The sequence below is a fragment of the Notamacropus eugenii genome, chromosome 6 (assembly GCF_028372415.1).
Source record: "Notamacropus eugenii isolate mMacEug1 chromosome 6, mMacEug1.pri_v2, whole genome shotgun sequence".
NCBI classification, from domain to species: Eukaryota; Metazoa; Chordata; class Mammalia; order Diprotodontia; family Macropodidae; genus Notamacropus; species Notamacropus eugenii.
In genome coordinates, this window is record NC_092877.1 from 159,197,642 (window position 1) to 159,224,630 (window position 26,989).

The 26,989-nt window shown below is 36.3% G+C and overlaps 1 protein-coding gene across 7 annotated transcripts in view; it reads left to right on the forward strand.

Moving 5' to 3' along the window:
* The window catches only part of RAPGEF2 (Rap guanine nucleotide exchange factor 2), a 336,200-nt gene that overhangs the window by 149,173 nt on the left and 160,038 nt on the right, over positions 1-26,989 (forward strand). For all 7 annotated transcript variants that reach the window (XM_072621383.1, XM_072621386.1, XM_072621387.1 and 4 more), the window contains one exon: positions 2,413-2,496. In XM_072621383.1, coding sequence (XP_072477484.1) covers positions 2,413-2,496 — 84 coding nt within the window. The remainder of the gene's footprint in view (positions 1-2,412; positions 2,497-26,989) is intronic.

A 26,989-nucleotide genomic window follows, 5' to 3' on the forward strand; every position in this document is an offset into this window, starting at 1 on the left:
TAATAAAAATAGAAAAAAAAACAGTTCAGCAAAACTAACCAATACATCAACCAAAGTCTTGCAAAACTTCCTTGGGCCCAGGTTTAGTTGCTGCAGTTATAGAGTTTCCCTCCCACACTCCTCCCTCCTTGGTGACCCCTGCTCTTCCTCTCTGCTTTCTCTTTTCCTATCTTCCTTCATCCCTCCTCATCCACTATGTAACCATCGCTTCCTGACTCAATCCTAGTAGGTGCAGTTCTGAAATCTGTCTTTTCACTTTTCTCTCTTAACCTTTCTGTGTTCAGACTCCACATCCTCTGTGTGAATTACCCTACCTTGCTTATGGTTAATAACCCAATTTTCATCAATTGCCCATAGTCAAATAAATTTTACTATTTTTTCCATACCATATGGCAGTTCTAGTGTCATTTTTGCTTCAGTGACCGTACCATAGCTTGTCACTTTGAAAACTAACAGCTTCTATCTAGTATGAGTAAACTTTTCTCTTAGCTCTCAGAGTAAAGTAAACTCAGCCACAAATGGCTCCATGTGAAAGGGCAGTACACTGAAGGGACTGTACGTGCATCATTTATTGTCAGTTTTTATTTTACTTTTTTTTTTTTTTTTGGAGAGGGCAGGCAGTGGGGGTTAAGTGACTTGCCCAAGGTCACTCAGCTAGTAAGTGTCAAGTGTCTGAGGCTGGATTTTGAACTCTGGTTCTCCTGACTCCAGGTCCTGTGCTTCATCACCTAGCTGCCCCTTATCCTCAACTTTGTACCTTTGGTCTGCTTTACCTGTCTTAACTTTTGCCCTTAGCACTGACAGACTCCCATGCCCCTTCCCATTGTAAAACTAGAGGTTTTCATCATAATCTTTTATTTTTTCTCATAGCCCTACATTTGTCAGATTCTAGGCCCTAGGTAAAATATTATTTCTACTGGTTTTTCACTTCTGTTTCCTTGTAGTGTAATAAAGCTCAGTGCTTGTCTATAATCATTTCTTCTTCTTCTTTCCTTTTCCTCTTTCTCTTCTTTTGGGGATCACAGATTAGTAGCAGTGGATACAGACTGTCTCCCCTGTATAATTCCTGTTGTTTGACATTTTGTGTATTTCTTATGGCCTACCTGGTTTTTTCCTTTCTATGTCACTTAGTGTCATTTTACAAAAATTAATGATGAACGTTGCAGTGCGTATCTTTATATACCAGAATTTAATAATAGTGCTGTCACCTTTGGTTGAGAAATATAGGTGGACTATTTTTTCTTGAATATTGACATAGGCTGTTGCTTGTAAATAAAGTTATAATTAAAAAAAACTATTCCAGAAAACATTTGGAAAGTGAACCAAGTTGCTATTATGGGAGGTCAATTGTGGTTCATTTTCTCCTTGCTTCTTGTATTTAAAAAGCCATATGTAGTGAAGATTTGTTGTCAAAGCTATAGGTTGGGATGTAAGGGGCTAGTCTGTAATGAGCATTAGTGAAGAACTCTTTAAGAACTGAGTCAGGAAAAGATGGTCTGCTAGGTATTCATTCTAGGCACAGCTAGGTGGCACAGTAGGTAGAATCCTGGGCTTGGAATCAGGAAGATTCATCTTCACAAGTTAAAATCTATCCTCTGACTCTTACAGATGTGTGACCCTAGGCAAATCACTTAACCCTGTTTGCCTCAGTTTCCTTATCTGTAAAATGACCTGGAGAAGGAAATGGCAAACCACTCCAATGTCTTTGCCAAGAAAACCCCAAATAGGGTCACAAATAGTTGGACGTGACGTAAACGACTGAACTACAACAGACATATTAATTCTACTGGACCTCAAAAGCAAACATAAAATTCTTCAAAGTTATTTATGCAGCAATATAACACAATATTTGTTAAACAAATATTGCACACCACACTTAAAATTAAATCACCAAAGTTTTAAACCATTTCATGAAATTTTTAATGTATTTCCATGTGAACTGATTAGTTTTAGATTCTGATAGTATATCTAAAAGAGGAGTTCTTACCCTCGGGTGGATTTTAGGGGCTCCATAAACTGGATTGGAAAAATTGCCTTTGAGCGATGCAACATGAGTCAGCATTTCCAGAAACACCTTGTATTTTTTATGTTCGATTTTGAATTAATTTTTGGTCATTGCACATTCAGAAACCTTTTACTCATGCCAAACTTTTGCAACCCCATATGGGGTCACAACTCACATTTTAAGAAGTGCCACCTTAGATCATGAATTCTTAAGGTTGTTTTTTTTGGGGGGGAGGCATCGTGGACTCCTTTGGCAGTCTTATTACATATATATGCATATATTTATGTGTGTGGGGGTATTTCATTCTTAAAGTAACATGGATTTGGGGAATTGGATGTATGTATATTGACCTTTTTTCTCTCTTGTTTCAAGATGGTCATCTAATTATCTTCTTGTCTGCCTTTCAGTCCTGATGATATTGGTACCTGCTGGTATATCCTTCTCTCTGGTTCGGTATTCATTAAGGAGTCAATGTTTCTCCCAAGGAGCAGGTACTGTATACCCATTCTTTACTAGCTCACCCAGAAAGGGTGAAATTTAGAGCTATGGTTTTCTTTCATAGCAGAACATAATCATACTTTCAAATGTTTATTATTTTTAGTTGTCTTTTCCTGAAAGTGAATTTTATAAGATTAGAGAAAGTTAAACTTAGGTGTTGTTTTCTTACAAAATCCGATCATTTCTGTTGCCCTCCCCCACATACATTAACTAAATATGTACTTTTTCCTTGCTTTATGAAAATGTCAGTTAATATCACTGTGGTGTCTAATGGTATGTTAAGTAACTGAAGCTGTTGTTTAGAGTTCCTTAGCTTTTTATTTTTATAACAGAATCTAAGTCAACAAATTTATTGAATGCATATGATGATCTTAGTTTGTTAAAAAAAGAAAATCATCATTGCCAGTTACCGTAAATACAAAATGCATTATTTGGTGTAGAAAAATGTGGAACAGATTAAGTGCAAATTTATGTATTAGATATGCATCATATTAATATCATTCACCATTCCCATTTCAGTTCAATAAACGTGAAGTGCCTAATATGCTTCTGATACCATGCTAGGCATAGTGACTTCCCTCTGCCTCTTCCCCCTAAAAAAAAAAAAAAAAGTCCTTGACCTCAAGGAGCCTGTGTTTCCCTGGGAGGGCAAAGGAAAACATACACACAGATAATGCCATATGAATCACATACTGAGAGAGAAAAATTGGACCTGTCTTTAAGGACCAAAAGTCCTTGTAGTGATGACTTGCTCATATTATGTGATGATGTACAGGCCTATTGTAGGGAACATATTTTGTTTTTCCTAAGTAGGCACTTGAGTACATAATGCTTAATTTGGTTTTAATATGATTCTTAAAATACTAAGCAGTTAAAAAAAAAATCAATCCTAGGAAGAGAGGAAAAAATAGAATTAGGATTAGATAAATTTAGCAATTGCCTAGTCTTTGACATTCAAGGGGATTCCTTAATCAGTTAATCAATAACCATTTGTTAAGCACCTAGTGTGTACCAGCCAATGGGCTAGGTGCTGAGGATACAGAGGCAAAAGTGATACAACCCCTCCTTTCAAGGAGCTTGCATTCAATTGGGAGTGACAACATATCTATCTGTCATACGTACATATAGAATAAACACAAGTAAATCCAATCCAATTAGGAAAGGAACACATTTTAGTTTGATTAGAATCTAATTATTAGACTGTGAGGTCCATGAGGCTAGCTAGGTAGTGCAATGAGTAGATCTCTGGACCTGGAGTTAGGAAGACCTGAGTTTAAATCTTCCTTAGGCACTTATTAGCTTTGTGAAATGGACAGATTACTTAATCACTTTCTGTCTCAATTTCTTCCTCTGTAAAATGGATATTATAATGTAATAGGACCTTCCTCTCCAGGTTGTTATACATATTAACTGAGATAATAATTGTAAAGTACTTTACAAACCTTAAAGTGCTATCCAGTGCTAGTGATGATAGTGAGGGGATTATTTCTTATCTAAACTCACTTAGGATCTTGTACAAGGAAGTGTACACAGTAGATGCTCAATCAACTATTGCTAAATTTGTAGGATGGAATTTTTTTAAATGCCAGAAATCCTTCTTCTCCAAGCAGGTTAATATTTATTGTGTAAAAAGTTTCAGTGTTACAATGAAGATTTGTAGCCAGCCCCTTGCAAACATCAGCCTGCATTGGGGCTTTGATGTTGAAATCCAAGGGTTAGAATTTCTAAAACCTTGTCTAGGCCTAATAAGTTATCCTGCTTCTGGGTAGGGCGTATGCCTAGAAGGGATTTTTCTTGGTAAGGGCTCAGGCCTTGTATCACTCAGGAAACTTGCAGAGACAGTTGATGAGGTACAGTTCCTGTGCTCTAAGCAAACATTTTCTAGGGGTTGTTGTAGGGCAGACAGGACTCAAGCAGGCAGGAGGCTGCTCTTGGGCCCCCACTGAATCCACTTTAAATTTTCTAAATTGTTAAGTCTTATATTTCACTCAAGGGAACCCCGAAAATGTCCCCATTGCTTCACAAAGTTGTGTGTGTTTTACTAAGTTGTACTTTGATAATTACATGCTTTGTTGATTTTTAAGGATGTGGTAATCCCTCCATCAGTGCAGATCACATCCTATTCTTTATTTCTAATTCTGTGTGACTGTTGGACACATCTTCTTGTAAATCTTAGACATGGGACTGTTGATCTTCCTCTAGATAATTTTTTAAAACTTTAACTTAACCTTTTTTTTGGTATCATGGGCTCATTTGACAGTTTGGTGAAGCACACTGACCCCTTTTTAGAATAATATTTTAAAATATATAGGATGATGAAGGATACTAATTATAATGGAAGCACACACACACACACACACACACACACAACAAATTCACGGACTTTTTTCCCCCTGAAATCTACTCTCTGACCCTCAAAGTTCTGTGGATCTCAGGTTAAAAGCCCCTGGTCTAGATCTATAAACATTATTTGGGTATCATTGTAACATGAACAATGCTAAATGATTGACACCTTTCTGTTTTGGCCATACATTTCTTTGATATCATTTATTCCTCTGGCCGTTTCATTCAGCACTGATAATAAACTGTAGCCTATTTATTTCTCCCATGACCATCCTGACTATTGGGGTGAACCATAGTTATGGTTGTTTGTAAATTGTTGTATTCCATGATTTTCAGCCATGTAGCATCCCTAGAATAATACTAATGTTTTTAAAATGTGAGATTTTTTTTTTAAACTAGTAATAACTGAAATCACTATAGAGTCTCTCAAGTGCAGTCCAGCCTGTTGTCTTTCCCTATTTAATCTTCATTGTCTAGCTCTGGTGTTTGTAGAAGTTACATGCACGAGTGGACCAGCTCTGTAATGTCCATGCAGCTGTATATCATGGTTTGCCGCACTGGAGTAGTACGTTTTTGTAGCCCTTTGGACATAGTTCTGAATTGTTCTCCAGAATGATAGAACCAGTTCACAAATCCACTGACAGTGCATTAGTGTACCTATTTTTCCACATTCCCTTCAACATTTATCATTTTCCTTTTCTGTCGTGTTAGCCAGTCTGATAGCGCATCTGATGGGTGTGAAGAGGTACATCAGAATTGTTTTAATTTGCATTTTTAGTTGATAGTGTGTTAGATCATTTTTTAATGTGATTATTGATAGATTTAATTTCTTTTTCTAAAAATTGAGTGGCCTATACTTTCAATAATTCTGCTTTGGCAAATTTAATATGATTGGGTTGGCCAGTTCTATAATCATTAGACTTGAGTTTCCTGCCTAATGAGACATCCTTAGGTGTACAGGTACTCTCTGTGGCTCTTCTCTGCTTGCTTTCTCTCCTTTTTGTGATTCACCTGTGATAGGCATGTGGGAGCCTAGGTGAGGCTTTGTAAGAACGCACCTAGTGTTGTTTGTGGTTCATAAGCAGACAATGTAGAGAGACTTTTAATCCTCCTCCTTATCCAGAGGATTCCAGGTTCCAGTTTGGGAGGAAGTATTTATGCATGCAAAAAGAACAGATTGATGCCATGAAACACTAGAGAACCCTGTAGCATTCACAAGTTGACACTTGTACTTTTGTAGCCTCTAGAGAAACATTCCATTGTTCAGGTCACTGTCAGTTCCTAAATACTAGAAGGAGTTGGAAGTTACAATAGTCCTTTTGTCAGGAATATGTAGGACTGTTTTTAGTTGTTTTGCAGGAAGAGTTAAGTTTCTCCTCTCTCCTAGACTGAATGTCAGCTGTTTGCAAGTCAGTAACTTTAACAGAATGCCGGGGAGGTAATGGCAGTTCAGACTTCATGACAAGCTATCTCTGTTTATAGGATGTTTCTCCATGTTGCATCTGGTGACATTTATTATATCCACACTGTAGTTTAGCTTCATTTTGAGGTGGGACTCTAGAAATATTACCCTAATTAGAGAGTAAAACTGGGGTTTCATTACTAGTGTAGCGTATCAACATGTTCGTGAACTGCCCATTTTATGCTTCTCAAGTATAAGGCAGCTTGAGCTGGTCTCAGAGTAGGTGTTATTAACTGTCATTTGGCTATGCAGAAAATGTGGTTCACAGTTGATACTGCAAACAAATACTTTTTTGGGGGTGAATTGTGTATGCAGAAAACAAGTAGAGTAGTTAAGTCTTCTGAATAGTTGAGATTATTTTAATTGATCTTCTACATTATGCTTTCAGAAAGTCTTAAAGTCATCTCAAATAATTTGTTTATGTTGTAATATTTTCCCAGATGATCTTTACAAAGCCATTCTAGCACTTGGGCTCATGAAATCAAGATGACATTATCCTATAGAAAAACCTCTTTTTTCCCTTTTTTTGGTGTAGTAGCTTCCACATTTCTTTAGCAAATGATCCAAATGGTTGTTGGATACTGAATCAGTTCTTTGAAACTGATTATTTTTAAAGGAATGAGAAACTAGCTTTTTATATTTTTCTTTCTTAAATGTGAATGAGCCTTTGATTTTCTTTGTAACTTGTGTGTATTTTATGCATTAGGTTTTAAATGTAACAACATATAAGTTGGATTACACTTATCAGATTTTAAGCAAACAGACTGAACATTAACTCGGTCCTGAGAATATAAAACTAAGGGAAAAAAGCATGGTGTAGTAGTGAGAAAGTACTGGTTTACAAGAAAGAATAGATAAGTCATTTTGCCCAAGGAGATCTCTATTTTCTTCTTTTTGTGCTGTTAATTTTTAGTTTTCAGCACTGGTTTCCAAAAGATTTTCTTCCCATCTCTCTCCTCCCCCTCCACCCCAAGATGGCATGTATTCTGATTATCCCTTTCCCCAGTCTGTCCTTCCTTCTATCAAGCCCCCTCCCTATCCCTTTCCTCCTTAACTTTCTTGTAGGGCACACTAGATTTCTATACCCCATTGCCTGTATACCTTATTTCCTAGGTGCATGTAAAATTTTTTTTAACATTTATTTTTAAAATTTTGAGTTCCAAATTCTCTCCCTTTTTTCCTCTCCACCCACCCTCATTGAAAAGGCAAGCAATTCAACGTAGATTACACATGTGTAGTTATGTAAAACACATTGTATAACACTTAATAGTAATGTTGTGAAAAACTATATTTCCCTCCATCTTATCTCACCCCTCATTTACTCTGTTTTCTCCTTTGACTCTGGCTCTTTTCAAAAGCGTTTACTTCTGACTACCTGCTTCCCCAGTCTGCTCTCCCTTCTATCATACCCCCCTTACTCCTTTCCCACTTACTTTTCTGTAGAATAAGATACCCAATTGAGTGTGTGTGCTATCCCCTCCTTAAGGCAAATCCCATGAGAGTAAGGTTCACTTATTCCCTCTTCCCTCCTCTCTCCTCCCTCTTCCCTTCCATTGTGAAATTTTTTTTGACTCTTCTATGTGAGATAATTACCCCATTCTGTCTTTCCCTTTCTTCTCCCAAGATACTCCTCTTTCACCCCTTAATTTATTCAACTCACCCTGTACCATCCATCCATCCATCCATCCATCCATCCATCCATCCATCCATCCATCCATCCATCCATCCATCCATCTATCTATCTATCTATCTATCTATCTATCTATCTATCTATCTATCTATCTACCTATCTTTCCTCCAACTACCCTAATACTGAGAAAGGTCTCATGAGTTACAAATGTCATCTTTCTATGTAGGAATGTAAATAGTTCAGCTTTAATAAGTGTCTTATGATTTCTCTTTTCTGCTTACCTTTTCATGCTTCTCTTGATTCTTGCATTTGAAAGTCAAATTTTCAGCTCTTGTCTTTTCATCAAGAATGCTTGAAAACCCTCTATTTCCTTGAATGTCCATTTTTGCCCCTGGAGTATTATACACAGTTTTGCTGGGTAGGTGATACGTGGTTTTAATCCTAGCTCCTCTGACCTCTGGAATATCATATTCTGAGACCTTTGATCTCAGTGTAAAAGCTGCTAGATCTTGTGTTATCCTGGTTGTGTTTCCACAATACTTGAGCTGTTTCTTTCTGACTGCTTATAATATTTTCTCCTTGACCTGAGAAGTTTGGAATTTGGCTATAATATTCCTAGGAATTTTCCTTTTGGGATTTCTTTCAACAGGTGATCAAAGGATTCTTTTCGTTTCTATTTTATCCTCTGGTTCTAGAATATCAGGGCAGTTTTCCTTGATAAGTTCTTGAAAGATGATGTTTGAATGTGGCTTTCAAGTAGTCCAGTGATTTTTAAATAGTCTCTCCTGGATCTGTTTTCCAGGTCAGTGGATTTTCCAATGAGGTATTTCACATTGTCTTCTATTTTTTCATTCTTTTGGTTCTGTTTTATGATTTCTTGATTTCTCATAAAGTCAGTAGCTTCTATTTACTCCATTCTGATTTTGAAGGAATTATTTTCTTCAGTGAGCTTTTGGAGCCTCCTTTGCCATTTGGCCAATTCTACTTTTTAAGGCATTCTTCTCCTCATTGGCTTTTTGGACCTCTTTGCCATTTGGGTTTGCCTGTTTTTTAAGGTATTATTTTCTTCAGTATTTTTTGGGTCTCCTTTAGCAGGCTGTTGACACATTTTTTCATGATTTTCTTGCATCACTATCATTTCTTTTCTCAATTTTTCCTCTGCTTCTCTTACTTGATTTTCAAAATCCTTTTTTAGCTCTTCCATGGCCTGCAACCAATTTATATTTTTCTTGGAGGTTTTTGATGGAGGAGCTTTGACTTTGCTGTCTACTTCTGGTTTTATGTTTTGATCTTCTTTGTCACCAAAGTAGGATTCTGTGGTCTTGAGGATTTTTTCTTTTTTTACACTGCTTGTTCATTTTGTCAGCCAAATACTTGACTTTTTAAACTCTTTTTCAAGGTAGAACTCTACTTCCATTGGGGGTGGGTGTATTGTACCCGACTTCAGGGATTTTTATCAGCCACTTGATCCCCCACAGTCTGTGGGGCCAGAGCTCTGCTGCTGCCACCTCCCCAGCCCCAAGGTTGGGACCAGACCCCAACTGTCCCGCACTTCTCTTTCACCCAGGTCCCACAGAGTTTTCTTACTGACCTTCTATGCTGTCTTTGCCGTTTGTGGGTTGAGAAGTCTGGAAACTGCCACAGCTGCCAGTGATTCAGTCCCCTGAGGCTTGCTCCAGCCCTGTATGTGCTGGCCCAAATTGGACTGCACTCCTCTCCCAGCCTGGTGCAGGGAGATGTTCCAGGTTGTCTTGGGTTCAAGATTTGTTTCACTCTGTCATTTTGTGGGGCTGCAGCGCTCAAATTTGATTAGAGTCATTTTTTACGGTATTTGAAGGGATTTGAGGGGAGAGCTCCAGTAAGTCCCTACTTTTACTCCACCATCTTGGCTCTACCCCCAGATCTCTATTTTCTTATGTCCAAAGAGGGGTTAGTTAGCTCAGCAGATCTAGATGGGTATAAAGGTACTAGAAGGTTGACTACCAGATGATTTTATTTTTTCCCAGAGAAAATGGGATCTGTTTTCGTTCAGAATACTCAAAATGATGGAACTACAGCTCTTTTGAGCTGTTAGGTATTAATAATTATATGAACACTTCACATTTATGCAGTTCTATAAAATCTATAAAGCACTTTTCCCCCAGCCCCACGAACTATGTGGTATAACTTTCACTGTCTTTGGCTTGTAGATTTAAAAACTGAGCTTCATTGAAGTTAAATAGCATGTTGAAAGACACATGGTTTACTAGTTACCAGATTATGACTAAACCTACATTTGGTGACTCCAAGCTTGGTTTGCCAGCCAGTGCACCATGTTGTCTTCAATTCTAATGCCAGCATTACATTTAATAACAGAAAACAGATAAAATTATGTTCTGTCATAAAAAACAAAAATATACATCCTTGAAATATTGCAGTTGAACTGGAAGAAAGCGTTTTACTAGGCAATGAAAAAATATTTTCCAGCCCTGAGAATGGCTTGTATGGATGCATGGAGTTAGGAGAAGGTAGGAAAATAGTAAAAAATCAACTGATGGTTCAACCTGGTTAGAATTTAGAGTATTATAGAAAGATAACTTGGAGCCAAGGCAAAGAAATCTATGTTGTATTTAAACCTAAAGACAATGGGGTTAGGGTTAGCTTGAAATGGTCCAAGTATAGGATATGAATGTGAGTGAAGATTGGAAGGTAAGAAGGGGATGGGAAGCAGCCTGGCTAGAACATAGGTGCCCTGGAGAGTAGTTAGATATTTGATTAAAAAACTATTGTTTGGTGCTGGTGGTAGGCAACAGCTAATGAATTGTATTTTAGCTATAGGGCCCACTTCCTGAAATATGTAGTTCAATTGTGAAGTGTTTGAGATAGTTTGCTAAGTCAGGGCTTAAGTGACACTGGCAGAAAGATATGAGAAGCTAGTACATGACTTTAGACAACACTAGTCCATTGAAAATGTTTCTAACTCATTGGCACCAAATAATTCTCCAACTTAAAAATTAAAATTGTGTTATAGTGCTATTGCTAATCACACTTTAAATGAGAGCTGGCAGCTATAATGAGAATAAGTGTGGAAACAAGACATTTAGCTAATCAGTTCTGAGAGGCTGAAACACTATTCACATTATGATTTAAATGACAAACTGAACAACTTGAGTATAAAAATTGGTAGCTTGTTTTATGATTGCCAATGCTCCATGATTAGTTAATTGATCTCTAGAAGAGATAGCCAGTTATTTAGTAATACAACGAAAAGAAAATGCAATTTAGTAATACAAAGAAAAAATAAAACAAAGACTTTTTCATAATTGAGAATGAAACATATAAGCATCCTTATTCCCAGGAAAATTGTGATGTAAAACTAAGAATTTACAGCCTCACACAAAGAAAATCATTCCCACTCCCTTCCCCAAAGGTGGGGTCAGGGCATTTTCATGAAGAAGTGCCATATTTGCCTGATATCTACACCCTTCCCCCCCATTTGCTTTATATAAAAAATGAATGCAACTTCTACTCATTGTTATTTAACTAACATACATTTGTTTGCTTCAAAGATCTCATTTTAAGAATGTAATGTGTGTTTGGGAGAGCCATCTTTTTGGATCAATATGGAGATCATATGTTAGCACAATTAAGTAAGTCAAACAAAAAGAAACAGAAATAATATAGGGTCACGATCTTCTTGGTCTTAGGAGATATATCAGAATTGGTCTCACAGAACAGGAATTAGACCTATTCCTCATCCATTATTTTGCATTTAGTATGCTATTGGCTCCAAATATACATATTCATGGAAAAAACATGAGCTTTGCAAATGTTTGCGTTCAGTGGCCCTTTGTCTTGCATTGGCTATTGACATGTTTAGGGTGATCCTTGTTCAAATGAATTAGTTTCTGTAAACTTTTGGTGCTTCTGTTTTTGTGAGAATAGGGGTAACTAAAAGACGTGAAAATGACAATGTACGTATACATTATATGTGTGATTATGGGTAAATTTGGCAAGAAGTGCTTATCTCAGTGACGTGTACAATGCTTACTACTCATGGACATCAGTGTGATTTGTGAGATAGACTAATTTTATTAATGATATATTTGGTTGGATGTGTGAAACCAGTAGTAGAGGAATATACTGAGGTTAATTCCAGAAGTCTTAGAACTATAAGCAGGCATTGTTTTAGAAGAGTCAGAAACAAATGAGGGGGTATCCGTTTAGGCTCTCATGGAAATATAAGTACAAAACATGCTTCACAGAAATAAAGAAAATGTAAATAATTGTAGAAATATTAATTACTAATGGATAGGCATGGCAGGGGTAGCTAGATGGTACAGTAGATAGAGTACCAGGCCTGGAGTCAGGAAGATTCATCTTCCTGAGTTTGTCTGGCCTCAAACACTTACTAGCTGTGTGACCCTGGCAAAGTCACTTGTTTGTCTTAGTTCCTCATCTGTAAAATGAACTGGAGAAGGAAATGGCAAACCATTCCTGTATCTTTGCCACGAAAACCCCAAATGGTGTCACAGAGAATTGGCCATGACTGAAATGACTGAACAACAACAAGGCTATGCCAATATTAATAAAAATGAAAATATTGCTTAAAATTAACTTAGTGTTATACCAACCAAACTACCAGAAAGATTACCACATGGAGCTAGGAAAAAAATACACTCATCTGGAGGAACAAAAGGTCAAAGATCTCATGGGAAGCAATGAAAAATAGTGGAAAGGGAGTAGCCATAGCAGCTTATTTGTTTCCCCCTGAAAGAGCATATCTTCTCCCTTCACCCCTGTGTTCTGAGGCAGTATCCTTCCCATGCTGATGTGCTATTGGCAGTACTTGGTTTAGTGACTTAATAAGCTCCATAGGGAATTACCAAAAGTGAGTGACTACTAGTTTTTGTTAAAACTTTGCAGAAACTAATTCTCACAAGTGGTAGTTTGGTCTTAACAGTTGAGTACTGAAAAGTAATTGTATTTTTAAAGGAATATCAGTTACCAGTTAAGTTCAGGGAATGTAATCAATTGATTTAAAAAACCAAACATTGATGGTGGCTGTCATTTAAGTGTTCTGAACAGTTATTGACACTTGTTTAATGAATATTATTTATAAATGCTATTATTGAGTTGTTTGTACAATATTTTATTCATTAACTGATAAAAAACTTTTTGATAATGATTTAATGCTACACCTGATACATCACATGTATTCCCTGTACATGGCACATATAATATTTCTGCAGAAAATTTTGTATTTAATCAATCTTCTTTGACTTATGAACCTACAGGATTGATCTGACACAGAGTAGCTACTTCATAATTATTGATTGATTGATCAACCTTTGTGCTTAGGGACACTTCCTTTCTCTCAAAAAATTAAAAAAAAATTTCCGTTCATTCATCCAACATCCTTTGTTTCCTTTCTGGATCTGTTATAGCTAACGTCTGATATTGGCAATTATTTTACTAATCTCTATTAGTCAAAATAATTTTTAAGATCTAAGTGATCTGCTTCTTACCTTAATTTTATTCCTTAACAGAGCAAATATAGATTACTAGCATTAGCCAGATTATGCATTGTGACAAAATAGAAACAAAGATCGCTAGACCTGTGATCCATGCTAGGCTTTGGGCCACAGGTTCTCTGTCTGCAAAATGGGAATGGTTCTACTGGTACTGTCTTACATAACTGTGCTCTTGTGAAGGAAGAGTTTGGTCAGCCTCAGATAGTTGTGGAAATAGTGAGATGATTGTTGGATTGATTGGTGAGGCAGCATGTGTAAAGAGCACTGCTGCTAAACTCAGAAACCTAGGTTTCTCATCCCACCACTTCCTACTAGTGTAATGTTGGGCAAATCACTTAATCTTCCTGGGTCTAACCTTATCCTTCCAGCTCTAAATCTTTGAACCACATAGATTACAATAACCTGTCAGTGGTCAAGTCTGCTGACAGGTCTTAACAAGCAAGTGTTGGCAGGTGCACATGTTGTGTGTTCTTGGAAAGTCCAACATGCATTGGGCAGGAATATGTATGTACAATGACTTGTTTACAGTATAACACCGTGCAGTTTCAATGCAGAAAACCCTCCCACAAATTTATAATAAATTATTAAATTTAACATGAGTCATTTAAACAATCTTATTTTTTTTTTTAAATGATGCAAATTTCAGGGAAAAAACTTAAGCAGTGAAAAGAAGTAGATTTCCAGGGGGCCACTGAGTAATTTTTTTAAAGGGGGTGGCAGGCAAAATAAGTTTGGGAACCTCTAGATTGTTTTTCAGTCATGTCACACTCTTTGTGACACCATTTTGGGGTTTTCTTGGCAAAGATACTGAAGTGATTTTTTGCCATTTCTTTTCTCCAGCTCATTTTACAGATGAGGAAACTGAGGCAAGTAGGGTTAAGTGACCTGACCAGGGTCACACAGCTATTATGCGTCCGAGACCAGATTTGGACTCAGGAAAAAGAGTCTTCTTGTCTTCGGGTGTGGTGCTCTATTCACTTGTGCCACTTACCTGCCCCATATAGTTTAGATGTGGTTTAGCAAGTTGTTCTTTATTTTTTACCCCTATGGGTACTGAGTTTAAAATTACCTATTAAAACAGAACTATTTAACAACACATTGTATAGCATGTACTAAGAGCTTAATACATGCTACTCACTGAATATATGTTATTCATTAGTCAATGGTTATTCTCCCTTTCATCCTCATCTGTACACTATTCATGCCTTGCCTGACTCTGTTGAAGGTACTGTCATTGCTCATGTCACCTGGAATTCACAACTTTAGGGTATTCTTAAGTTTTCCTCTCTTTTCACTGTTGCTCCCAACCCTCCACCCCTTTACGTAAGTCTTGTTAATTTTGCTCTACAAGATCTCTTCTATCCATCCTCTTTACCCCCATGGTTGCTACCCTTTTTTCCCTACTTCAGTAGTCCCCTAATTGGTCTCCTTGCATCTAGTATTCTTCCTTTCCAATCCATCTTTCATTTAGTTGCTGAAATAACCTTAACATACAGTTTTGAACATGTCATTCCACTGCTCATATATCTTCAGTGACTTTCTAGTTCTACTAGGAAAGGGGTTCTTAATCTGGCATCCACAGACCCCTAAGGCATTTATGGATAGATTGCTTGAGGTTTGTGAATTTTTAAAAAATGTATTTTGATTATTGTATTTCAGTATTATTTCCTTTGTAATTCCATATATGTCATTTTAGGTATTTAAAAACATTATTCTTGAGAAGGGATCACTAGCCTAGCTAAGGCTCTTGTGAAGGAAAAATAAAAGGTTAAAAACCCTTGCTTTAGGAAAAAAATACAAATTGTCCTTAAAATCTCTCCACCATTTGACTCTAACCTAACATTATCCTCCTATGCTTGAATAAAACTGGTCTTCTTGTTGTTATCAGATAGCGATGTTGCCCCTTGCTTTCCAAGCCTTCTTGTAGTTTGTCTCCTGGGCTGAAATGTGCCAATGCCCTTACCTGTGCATGGAACAATCCTTTATTTTCTTCATGGCTGACCCTTGGTACTGCCTCTTTTGTGAAGCCTTCTTTCATTTCCCCAGTTGTTGATGTTCTCCTTTCTCATATTACCTCATATTAGGTGCTCATATACCTGTAGAATATAAGCTGCTTGAGAGCATGGCACTATTTACTTCCTGCCTGACATTTAATAAATCCTTGTTGATTGAATAATTGATTTTCTATTTCTAAGGAGAAGTTTGTCACATAATAGGTTTTTGATAAATGTTGAGTTTACAGCAACTAAAGTCGATGTCTGTTTTCCATATTAACTAATACTTTCTATTCAGTGTACAAACTCATCTTTGATTAAATAGCAGAAAATGCTGGAATGAGACTGGAAAAGGGATCGTAATACTGAGGTCTTTCTTTTTCATTTCAGAAATGATCACATAATTTGCATAAGATTTGGGAAGGGGGCTGAGAGGGTATGGAAAAAGGGAAGGGAAAAAATGATGATTTTGTTAAGGATAGGAAAAGTGGTTAAAATAGAAAAGGAAGATAGTGATGTCATTGAGGAAATCCCATTAACATGACTGTATCAATGAATTCTTATGTTCCAGCCCATGATTGGTAAAGTAGCATTCTCCCTCTCTCTTTTTCTTTTTCTTTTTTTGGGTCAGGATGTAAAACATGTGAGCAGGCACTTGAGTTTGTATAGCAGGCATCAGCTATACTGCAGACTTTTTTTCATAATACAATGATGATAGTTCCTATTTTAGGGCACTTTACAGTTTATAAGATACTTTCTTTTAAAATAGTTTGAAGCTTTAGTGATCCCAAGTGTTACAGTGTGAAATGTTAATATATACACAACCGTTTGAGATTTCTAAGGTAATGTTACATGAATTCTGAATATGATCTATAAAATCTGTATTATATTGTAACACAGTTTCTAGTGGGCTATGCCCAGAGTTTGTGACATTTAAGAAAAGGGTCAGGTCTTGATTGATTGTACTGCAGGGATCATATATTTGAGAATAGAAATGTGCCTGGAGAAAGCTAGATTACTTAACAAAACACAAACCTCTTTAATAATAACAAAACAAATGTGGTAAAATGCTGGCCTAGCAAGTTCATTTATTTACTTATTTTGCTTTTGTTGCCTTTGAGCTACTGAAGACATGTGAAAAGTGAACTAAATTCTCCATTCTGAAAAGCATAAGAAATCTAGGGTAGCCTATGGCCTGAAGTATTACCTCCGCCCCTTCCCCTCCCAAATCACTTTCTGCTCAGATACCTGACACAGAGTAAACTGTACTCTAGAGACTCAAGTTGAATTGCTGGATCAAGTTGGGGATTTGGTTGCCATAACTACTACTTTCCAGATGTTTTGTCTGTATAAATACAGACTTCACAAAGTCTCAGAGTACTGCTGTTCGTGGTTGCTTTTTTTAAAATTAAAAATATATTGAGTATTTCTAAAGAGAAGAGACTGATATTATAAGTGCATTATAATTTACATCATATGAAAGATCACCCTGGGCCTTGAATCCAAGAATAGGTGAATTTATCATTTGTGTGATATTTCCCTTGAGTGTTTGGACACAGCAAGGACTTCCAAGGTAAACTGATTAAAATTTACCTATGAAAATTTATAGTTTTATCTTCTTTATGTAAGCATTTTGTAATCTAAAGTGTTTCTTTGGGATAGTGAAATTACTTAGCTTGAACTAGATGGCCATATCCAAGGCAGAGGAAACTTAAGCATGAATCAGTCCTCTGTTGTTAGGTCTTATGCACAATACTTAACTCTACCATTGTTCCTGAAGTTATCCAAGTAATAGGCGTAGATAGATAGACAGATTGTGAGACAGATAAGTTCAACCACAGGAAAGAAAAGCAAACTAAAGAACGTGTTATAAGAAGGAAAAATTTGTGAAAAACATTAAACAATATAACATAGTTTTATTTAAATGAAAATTTTCCAGTTGACCACAGTTTGAGACACTTCTTTAATAAATATAATTTACTTTTCAGTTCATGTTGTACAGATTAGTGTTATTTGAATGAGTTATACTGAATATTTATTTGATGTACATTTAATTTCTTACTTATAAATTTCCAAATATATTCCTTTAGCCGTATCTCGTACTTCATTTTTGCTTAGGACTTCAAAAGAGAAATAATTTGAATATTAAAACCATCTAACTAACATTTACATAGTTTAACATTGTTTTTTGTGGTTTGTTGGTATGTTTTTTCCAAGTATTTATCTCTGGAAATAAATTTCTTAAAAATATTGCTTGCATGTTCATGTGTAAAACTATGTGCAAACAGATATTGCTATGTATGTGTCTGTGTGAATAATTAGGTTATATTTATGATATGGCAATATTTATTGCATTTACTTAATGTAGAAAATAAAATATACCTTGAATGCCACAGTTTTATGTTTGTATAAGGTTATTATTTTTCTCATTTGTTTCCGCCTTCCTTGGAGTACTTTTTTTCATTTCAAAAGAGTTTTCCACCTTGTTTTCTATTCAATAACTCAATTTAGCAAATATTTTTTAAAGCATCTTTAAGTACTAGGCTCAATGCCAATCAGTTCTAGCCTTCAAAGACTACTTATTATTACCGTTACAATTTAGAATTTATTTTCAGTATATTGTAGTGATTTGTTTTCTAATATTTTAGTTTACTCAGACCTGTTGTATGTCAAATTATAATTTTGAAGTTTTTCCTAATTTGATCAGTTGATGAGATTGTATTAATTTCTTTCTTGTGATTGACTTAAAAAATTTATTTGTCAATTAGTAAGCCTTTATTAAGCACCTGTTATGTGCCAGCTTAAGTCCTGGCTACTTTTAATCATGGTCTTAGAAAATGTAAAGTACACAGACACAGACACAGACAACACACACACACACACACACACACACACACACACACACACTATACTAAATTCATTTTTTAAAAAATGTCAAGCTCCCAAGAATAGTCTCTATTTTCTTGATTTTTTTTTCCTCTTTTCATTCTTTCCTTGTTTCATATAAAAGAATAATTTGCTGCCACATTTTTTTTTTGGAGGAGGGAGAGTTTTTTTTTAAATTTACTAAATTGATAAGGACAGTCGACCTAAGTGGCTGCCGAGATCTCTACTTTGGTCTTTTTTTCCCTCCAATGATTTAATATTTTACTTTTTCCCCTATTTACATGTAAAAACTACTTTATGATTTGATGTTAATTTTCATTCAGCTCTTTCAAAAGGAGCTTATATTATTCCATAATGAACATATTTCTGTAAATAATACTATTAATTTTACTTAAAACTATTAATTAACTGTTTTTTCTGCTTTAAATTTAAAAAATTTAAAGCTCATGTTTACATGATGTGTTAAGGTTTTTTTTTTATCTCATTTAATGGTCATTCTGGAAAGAGTGTTGAATTTGGAGTCTTGGGACCTAAGTTTGAATGTCAGCTCTGTCTGATATTTACTATTTGTATGAATTTAGGGAAATCACTTAACCTGCTTAGCCCTCACTGTCCTCATTTGAATAATGAGGGTAGTGGAGCAGATGACCTGTAAGGTGATGGTAACATTGGGATTCTAATTTTAGTCTTCTCTGGTTCTTGTTCTCAGATTCTTTGGTCCTTTTCTATGTACAGTTGCTCAGTGATAGGCTGAGTTGAAGATTGTTTTAATTCTAACTCTGCAGTCAAATTGCTGTTGGCTATGAGCTTGCCATTTGTTTCCCTTATTCCTTGGTTTTACAATCTAATTCCTTCCCCTTCCCCCACCCCCCAACCCTTTTTTAACAGTTGAGGAAACAATCAAATAATCTCAAGGAGATTTACTTGAATTTTCTGAAGTCATACAGGTATTAAGTGGTAGAATCATGATTTGAGCTCAGGTGTTCTGACTCCCAGTCTTACATCTTACATGCCACTACCGTTGGACTTAGTGATATACTCCGTATTTATCCAGAGCTCAGCTCAAAAACAATAATAAGGAACATCTAAATCTTTAAATGCTTTTAGCCTCCTCAGATCAGAGGAAGACAGGGGAGGGAAATTAGAAAGTACATGTTCCCCTTTGTAGGTGAATAGCACTATATTACATTTTTCAAATTAAAAAAAAAAGTGATTCTTGGCATAGCAGATAGAGTAACAACCAGCTGAGACTTGAGTTAAAGTTTAACTCTTGACACATGCTAACTTACCTTTTGGTCCTCTAGTCAACCTTGTCAGACTAGAAGTTACAGAGAATATGCTATTTTATAGTATTTATGGAGGGAATTTCCTCACTCAGAAGTTCCCTGTATCAGTGAATCACAGGTCGTATCCCTGTTCTTGTCCCTATGTAGTATCCCACCCAAACATGACTCCAGCTTTTAATACCTGTCTCTGTTTTTATATTGAAAAAAAGTGGAACTTGGTGTCAGAAACGGGTATCCTCCCCATGCTACCTAGCCTTCTTTTGCCTCCTTTAGGCCTTGGTTTGCAGTGCAGGAGCCCTACATTACCTTTTGGCATGGTGCTGGCTTGGTGTCATTTCTAAGGTTTGCTGCTATTTCTTTGCTATATATCAGAAAGAATAGTCCCTCTGCATATTTGTACGTATATAAAGTGGCATAGATTTTGTCATTAGGTAAATGGCTGAGACTATAGGGGAAATCATTGCTTTTATGGTATTTGTTTGAACAGTTCTTTTTGTGTGGAAGAGTTTTAAGGGAGGTGTGAGGGGCTTCTGAACATATGTTGGAGAGAGGACATGTGTTGGATCAATTGTTTGCTCCTAGGAAAAAGGTAGTTAGGTGTTTTATGTGAATGGAATAAAACCACATCATTACCTCTGTCGGCCAAAAAGTAACATTATTTTAGGTGACTTCTCAGTCACTTACCATCCATGTTCTTCTATATCACCATGTCTCTCTTTATTGAATTTTTTTTTAGCAATACTTTTTAAATGTTGGAGGGGAAAAGAAGACTGAAAATAGAGAATTAACATGCTAAAAACCTGGCTATTGCTTTTTAGAGTAATAGAGTCAGAGCTGGGAGGGGAACTCAAAACGTTGATTGGAACTACCTTAATGTAGTCCTACCTACAGCTTAGTAGGAATCCAGTGTTCCTGCCAAGTGGTCCTCCAAACATTATTACCTCCCAGGCCAGTTCTTCTTATGGAAAACTCTAATTATTAGGAAATTTTTACACATTGAGCTGAAATCTCTGATTTCTATCTGTTAGTTCTGATTCTAGCCTGTAGAGACCAGCCCCCATTCCCCCTTTCCCAAGAAACAAACAAAAAACAAACCTCCAACCCAACAACTGCCCCTGCCCCCAGTCAACAAAACAGTCCCTTTTCCTCATTCATTCATTCATCCATTCAAAATTGAACATTTAGTCCTGTGCTAGGTAACTGTTGAGATTCAGAGCTTAGATAAGAAAGTGTTTACAATTGTGGAGCATATACCATAGGAGAAATGTGAGAGAAGTAAGAGTAATTACGTACCCTAGACCAAGTCAAATACATTAGACAACTGCAAAACGAAGTAGTACGTGAAGTATAAAAAAAAGGTCTTATAGTGATCAGGGAAGAGCATTGCAGAGGGAAATGGTATTCAATTCAAAAGGTAATACCTATTGTGAAGAACTTTGAATGTCATTGAGTGGAGTTTTAACTTTAATAAGCAATAGAGAGCCATTCAGCCTTGTTGAGCAGAAGAGGAATATCTGTGTACAAGAAGTAAAATTCTGGGAGCTGCGTGAAAGATAGATTGAAGTGGAGAGTGTGTAGACAGGAGCTGTTAGAGAGCTGTTGCAATATGCTGGGCAGGTTGTAATGAAGGCGAATTGTTGTGAAAAATGTTAGAGATCTCTCGATTTCTCTAGTATATTCTACCATCCTTAAATTTACTTTGTATTTACTTTATGTAGGTTTAGCATTTACTGGTTGGTGTATTTTTTATTTCTTCCTAGTGGAATGTAAGCTACTCAAATGTTGTCAGCACTGATAATTTTTGTCTTTGTATGCTTACTTCCTTACACAGTATGTGGCACCTAGGAGGGCTATAATAAATGCTTGTTGAAGTGAACTTAATTTAATTGCAGAGGTAGAATTGATGGGCCCTAGTATGAGGACTGGAAGTAATTGATGACACATGAGAGAAGAAAGATCCAAAACCACCAATATTTTGAACATGAGTCCCTGAATGAAATTTTGTTTCCGCAGACAGGTGAAATAGAATGAGAATGAGGAACAAATTTGAGGGAATTATAAATTTAGGATGGGGATGGAAGCCCAGCAACATTGGGTTGAGTGGGAAGTAGATAATGAGAAAGTGGGGACAGTGAGTGCAGACAAATTTTTCAAAAGATTTAATTAGTGAATGGGAATAGGATTAGAGAAATCTGAGTATGTGCTTTTGTAGGTTGCAAGGAGTCATTGGAAAATGAGAATTTAAAGATGTTTGAGAGGGAGAGGTTTCTACTGTAGCAGAATCTATAGTATGGATGAGAATGAGATCAGTACTATAGGTAGAGGAATTAGCATGAGGAGTAGGGTTAAAATCTTTGTGATTAGAGAGTAGAAGAATGAGGGTAGAAAGTTTGAGGAATGGAGGAATGGGATGAAGGGAATTCATTATGGGTAGCCTGACTCTTCTCTGTTAAATATGAAGCTAGGTCATTTGTAAGTTGGGGCAGTGGGGACAGGAGGAGAAAAAAATAATTTTGAAGTGCTTGTGCAGATTGAGAGGGTCAAGTCAGTAAATGTAGAGTAGAAGAGATTATTAAACCTTAGTAAGAACTCACCTGAAGTTATGTACCATAAATTTCTAGAAGGTGAAGTCTTTAGGGAAGCCTTGCTGCCCTGGAGCAAAAGTGGCTGTATCTCTAGGGGTAAGGATTCCAGATCTGGGTGGTACAAGTACAAGACACAGAGAATCCTCAAAGTTGTGGTTGATCATGTGATCAAGGCAAGGTATGAAGGCAAGTGAAGCCAGAGCTGAGGAGGAAATGGACTGGGAGAACAAGGATGTGTTAAGTCATATTGCAGTAAGATAAAGAGTAGAATCACATTTGATTATAGACATTTGTTGATAACTATCAGTGTTATTATTTGGAAGCCAATCACTGGGTAAATTTAAGCAAGTTATTTCACCTCTTAAAGAAATATTCATTAAGCACTCTCCATGTGTGAAGCACTATTCTAGGGATAAAAATATAAAACCAAAGATGAACCCTGTCCTCAGGGACTTTATATTTGAATAGAGACAGATACCATATATAGGAAAGTGCTGGCCACTTTGGTTTGGAAAGTTACAAGGATGTGAGTGGAACCAAAGGAGAATAGATGATATAACTTTTTTCCCCCTTTTCATTTATTTCATTAAATTTCTCAATTACATACAAAATTTTTAAAAAATTATTTTTTAAAATTCGGAGTTCTAAATTCTCTCCCTCCCACCTGTCCCCTCTCTTTGAGAAGGCAAACAATTTCATCCTGATTATACATGTGAAGTCATGAAAAACGTTTCCATATTACCCAAGAAAATACTGACAAAAAATAAAACATACCCTTTCTAATAGCAATGGAAATATTGCTTTAATTTTGATTCAGGGATTTGAAAGATAGGTCAAAGTTCCCCCTGCAATATGTTCGTAGCCGCAGGGTAGCTAGTAATGTTATAAAATGTTACTAAGTAATTAAATAAATTAGAATAAAATTCACTTGCTACTTGTATAAATGTGAGAAACTCACCTCATTGTTTTAGGTCTTAGCTTACTCATCTGTTAAAAGAGAGGATTGGAATGAATGACTTCTCAGGTCCCTTCCATTCTCAGTCTATGATCTTATGATCCTGAAAGGGTATTTTCCAGACAAGTAGAGACAACTATGCCCAATTTGCCAGTTAATACCAGAGGCAGAGAAAAGCAATGACTTTATTCATGTTCACTTTGTCGATCATACGTACTGAAGCCCTAGAATTATCCCAGGCCTCCGTTCACAGAATCATACAAATTGGATGGTAGGGATTAGAAAGTTTATATATCTAAACTTTTAAAATTAATATCAGTGAAAGCAGCTAATATTTAGTTATGCAGTATCATATAGTAATATTTCAATAATTTTAGTGAATATTTTATATTGGCTTTTGTTGTTTTCCCCTTAGTTGATTGAAAATATTCTAATTTTAGAGAAACATAAAGACAGTGTTTCAGAAATCTAACTTTCTGTTTAGAACAGGCTTTACAAAAGAGGTTCCTGAAACTCTGACTTTCTTTCCTTGCTCCAGTGTGGACACAAATTGGCTCCATTTAGTCTCTATTTGGTCACATGAATATTAAATATGGCTCATTGCTTGCCTGCATATATATTGAGTAGGATTGGACAATGCTCAGCTTCTATGAGCCCCTCCCTTCAGAGTTCTAAATAAAAGAGTGTTTTTATTTAGTGATGGGTGATGTTGACATGCCAAATGGAAAACTGTTAGAGACCATAATTTTGATGCAAACTGATTGGCTTTTGGCTACTCAATTCAATTGATCAAGAATTTTTATTCACCTAATTCTTACTGCCTACAAGGCACCATGATGGGTTCTGAGGATGTACAAATGAAAGCATTGTAGGCCTTGCCCTCACACCCCTTACAATTTATTATGTGATAAGCAGAGATTTGCTTGCCATACCTGCCAGATAAATTCAGCTGAGACCTTGTAGGATGGTTTAATCATGGATCACGTAGACACAACCCAAGTGAAGTTATTAAACCCGTTAGCCTCAAGTATCTACTTTATATTTATCAGTCATATAAGTAGTCATTTACATGTTGGGCAGTTAGGTGGCGCAGTGGATACAGCACTGGGCTTGGAATCAGGAATACTTATGTTCTTGACTTTAAATCTGGCCTCAGATACTTATTAGCTGTGTGACTCTGGGCAAGTCACTTAATCCTGTTTCACTCAGTTCCTCAGTAAAGTAACCTGGAGAAGGAAGTGGCAAAGCACTCTAATGTCTCTGCCAAGAAAACCCCCAAATAGGGTCACCAAGAGTCAGATACAGCTGAAACATGGAACCATTTACATGTTGTCCCCAATACTTAGCAAAGTTTCTGGCACAAAGTAAGTGCTTGGTAAGTGTTTCTTTGATTGATTAGTTTAAAGGTGAATAAAATTCGAGAATAGTTTTATTCACTGCCTCCATCCTATCTTGGTTTAAACTTCTGAACATCTTTCTATAATTATCACTCAAACCAGGTATGCAATTTAGGATTGGTCTGTTGGAAATAACAAGTGCCTTACCATTAGGCAGGCACCACACATGTGAAGTTTAACAATGAATTTGCATTGTCAAGCACATCTCAGTGTTTGACCTTGAGATTCATGGGAGACCAGACTCTGTAGATTTCCATACTTGCCCTTGAATTAGGAGAGAGTGGATAATGAATTAATAGAAATTGATAAAGAGTGTCTGTCAGGCAGTTGCTGAGGTCATGAAGCTGGTATGTGGAAACAGTACCCATACAACATGTGTAACACATAACTGCAGCCATGAGAGGGTGGGTCATCTAGGCAGGAAATTATCGTAAGAAGGAATGTTGGCTCTCATCTTCTCTGCAGACAGCTTCAGAATCAAGAACTCAGTGAGAGAAAACACGGGGAAATGCTACAGAGAAAAATCATAGAGTATATGATATAGCAGCCGATATGCTTTCACCTTAAAGATGCTGAAGTCAGTACAAGCTGGTCTTGCTTAAAAAAGAAATAGGAATAAAAATGTTTATAGTAGGAAATGGTTGCCACTTCTGTGATTCTGTCTTAGCTGAGCTGTGACAACAAGCTAAGGACAAAATAACAAGAGACCTCCCCTTGAAATTTCTGTTGATCTGGTTATTGGTGATTACTGCATGTTGAGGACTACTATGCAGAGAAGTAAATCTTGCCTAGGGTAGGAAGATTTGGATGTTAATTATTGTTAGGATATTTCCAAATAAATGCTGAAGGAAAATTTGGAACATTTAAATTTTGGGTTCCTTTTCAGATTTCCAAATTCCAATTGAAGAGCAATATCTGTTTGAATTTTCAGGTTTTTGTGCTTTATTGAATGCTAAATTTTGGTTGGGGATAAACTTTGTGATTCTTGTTTCATGTTTTAATAGTTGGCTTAAATATTGACTATAATTTTTCAACTAACAGGCATATGAAAATAAAGGTCAAAATTGCTAAAACGCCAAGTGCTTTTTTAAATACAAGCCTCTTTTTTAGGTATATTGTCTTATATCTCAGTGCTCACCTTATGGAGAATGCAATTGATAGCATTAGCATTTACTTGTAAGTGATTTTTCTTTACACACTCTTGCAGATTTTCCTGTGTGGTTCATGGGAAGGGAGTCCTGAGTAGATTATGATCATTTTTTTGGTGGGTCTGTGTTCAGTGAAGTTGCAGTTTCTTTTTTAAAGGCGCGATCCAGAACTTTTGACAATGTTAGTCTTTTAGTGTTAGGTACCAAGAGAGTATAAGTGGATGTGTCATAGCAGCCTGGGGTGTTAGCTTTAGTTATTTAGTAAAATCAGGTTACTATCATCTAGTCTGTATACTATCAGCTAGGCTGCAGTTTTCCACAGCTCTGTATATAGCAGTTCATGGAGAAACTGACATTCCATCCTGGAGAAGTTGCATTCCAATGGGTAGTTTCACTGACATAAAAAAGGAATGTGGAGGCCCATACAAAGGGTGGATTTTGAGGACATTGACAGAACAGTCTTCTGTGTTCTGCTACTGTCTGTCTGCCTGGGAAACTTGAATACTCAATGGTAGCATACATCTCAAATATTTGTGGGGTAGGGGGAGAAAATATTTAGGGACTGTTAGGACAAACTGACTCCATCATGACTGTAGTGAAGAACTGGAAAACCAAACTGCTGTGATTTCTTAGGAGTGGGCTTATCTGTTGAAATTACTTTAAGTGTCTTTTGGTATCATGTTAGGTCATTATGGAGCACAATCTCCATATTTTCTGCTTTTTTTTTTCTGTGAGTTCTGATCCCCAGGGAAGAAACAGATGATGTTGCATGTGGAAAATATGTCCCTCTTTTCTGTGGTATGTAAAAAAGTTAAAGATTAATTTTGTATACTTCTACTAACTACTAGCTTATTTATATTGACTACTTGTTATATGAAGGGCTGAAACGGGGCTGACCACCGAAGTTTCTTCTTGAGACTTCTTAAGAAGCTGTGAGTCTGAATTTTTCTTTGTACCATAAGGTCAGCATTTTGCAGCCATAGAAATATTCAACTTCATAAATATTTGATAATTTATAATTCTCCATCTTATTTGATATCAAAACAAAAAATAATTCTGGTTCATCTGTGAGTTAAGTGTAAAAGAATACGCTAAAGGAATATATCCTTGATACCACATTGCTCTATTTTGGAATGCCTTTTAAGGTAGGAAAGAATGATACGATATTTAAGATCCTCTTAATGAAAGAACTAAATCCAACTTTTGCAAGGAAATGTTTAGAGATAAACTGACAGGAAGAAATCTTAATTTTAATAATTTGCAAATAAGATTGGCTTTTTGAAAACA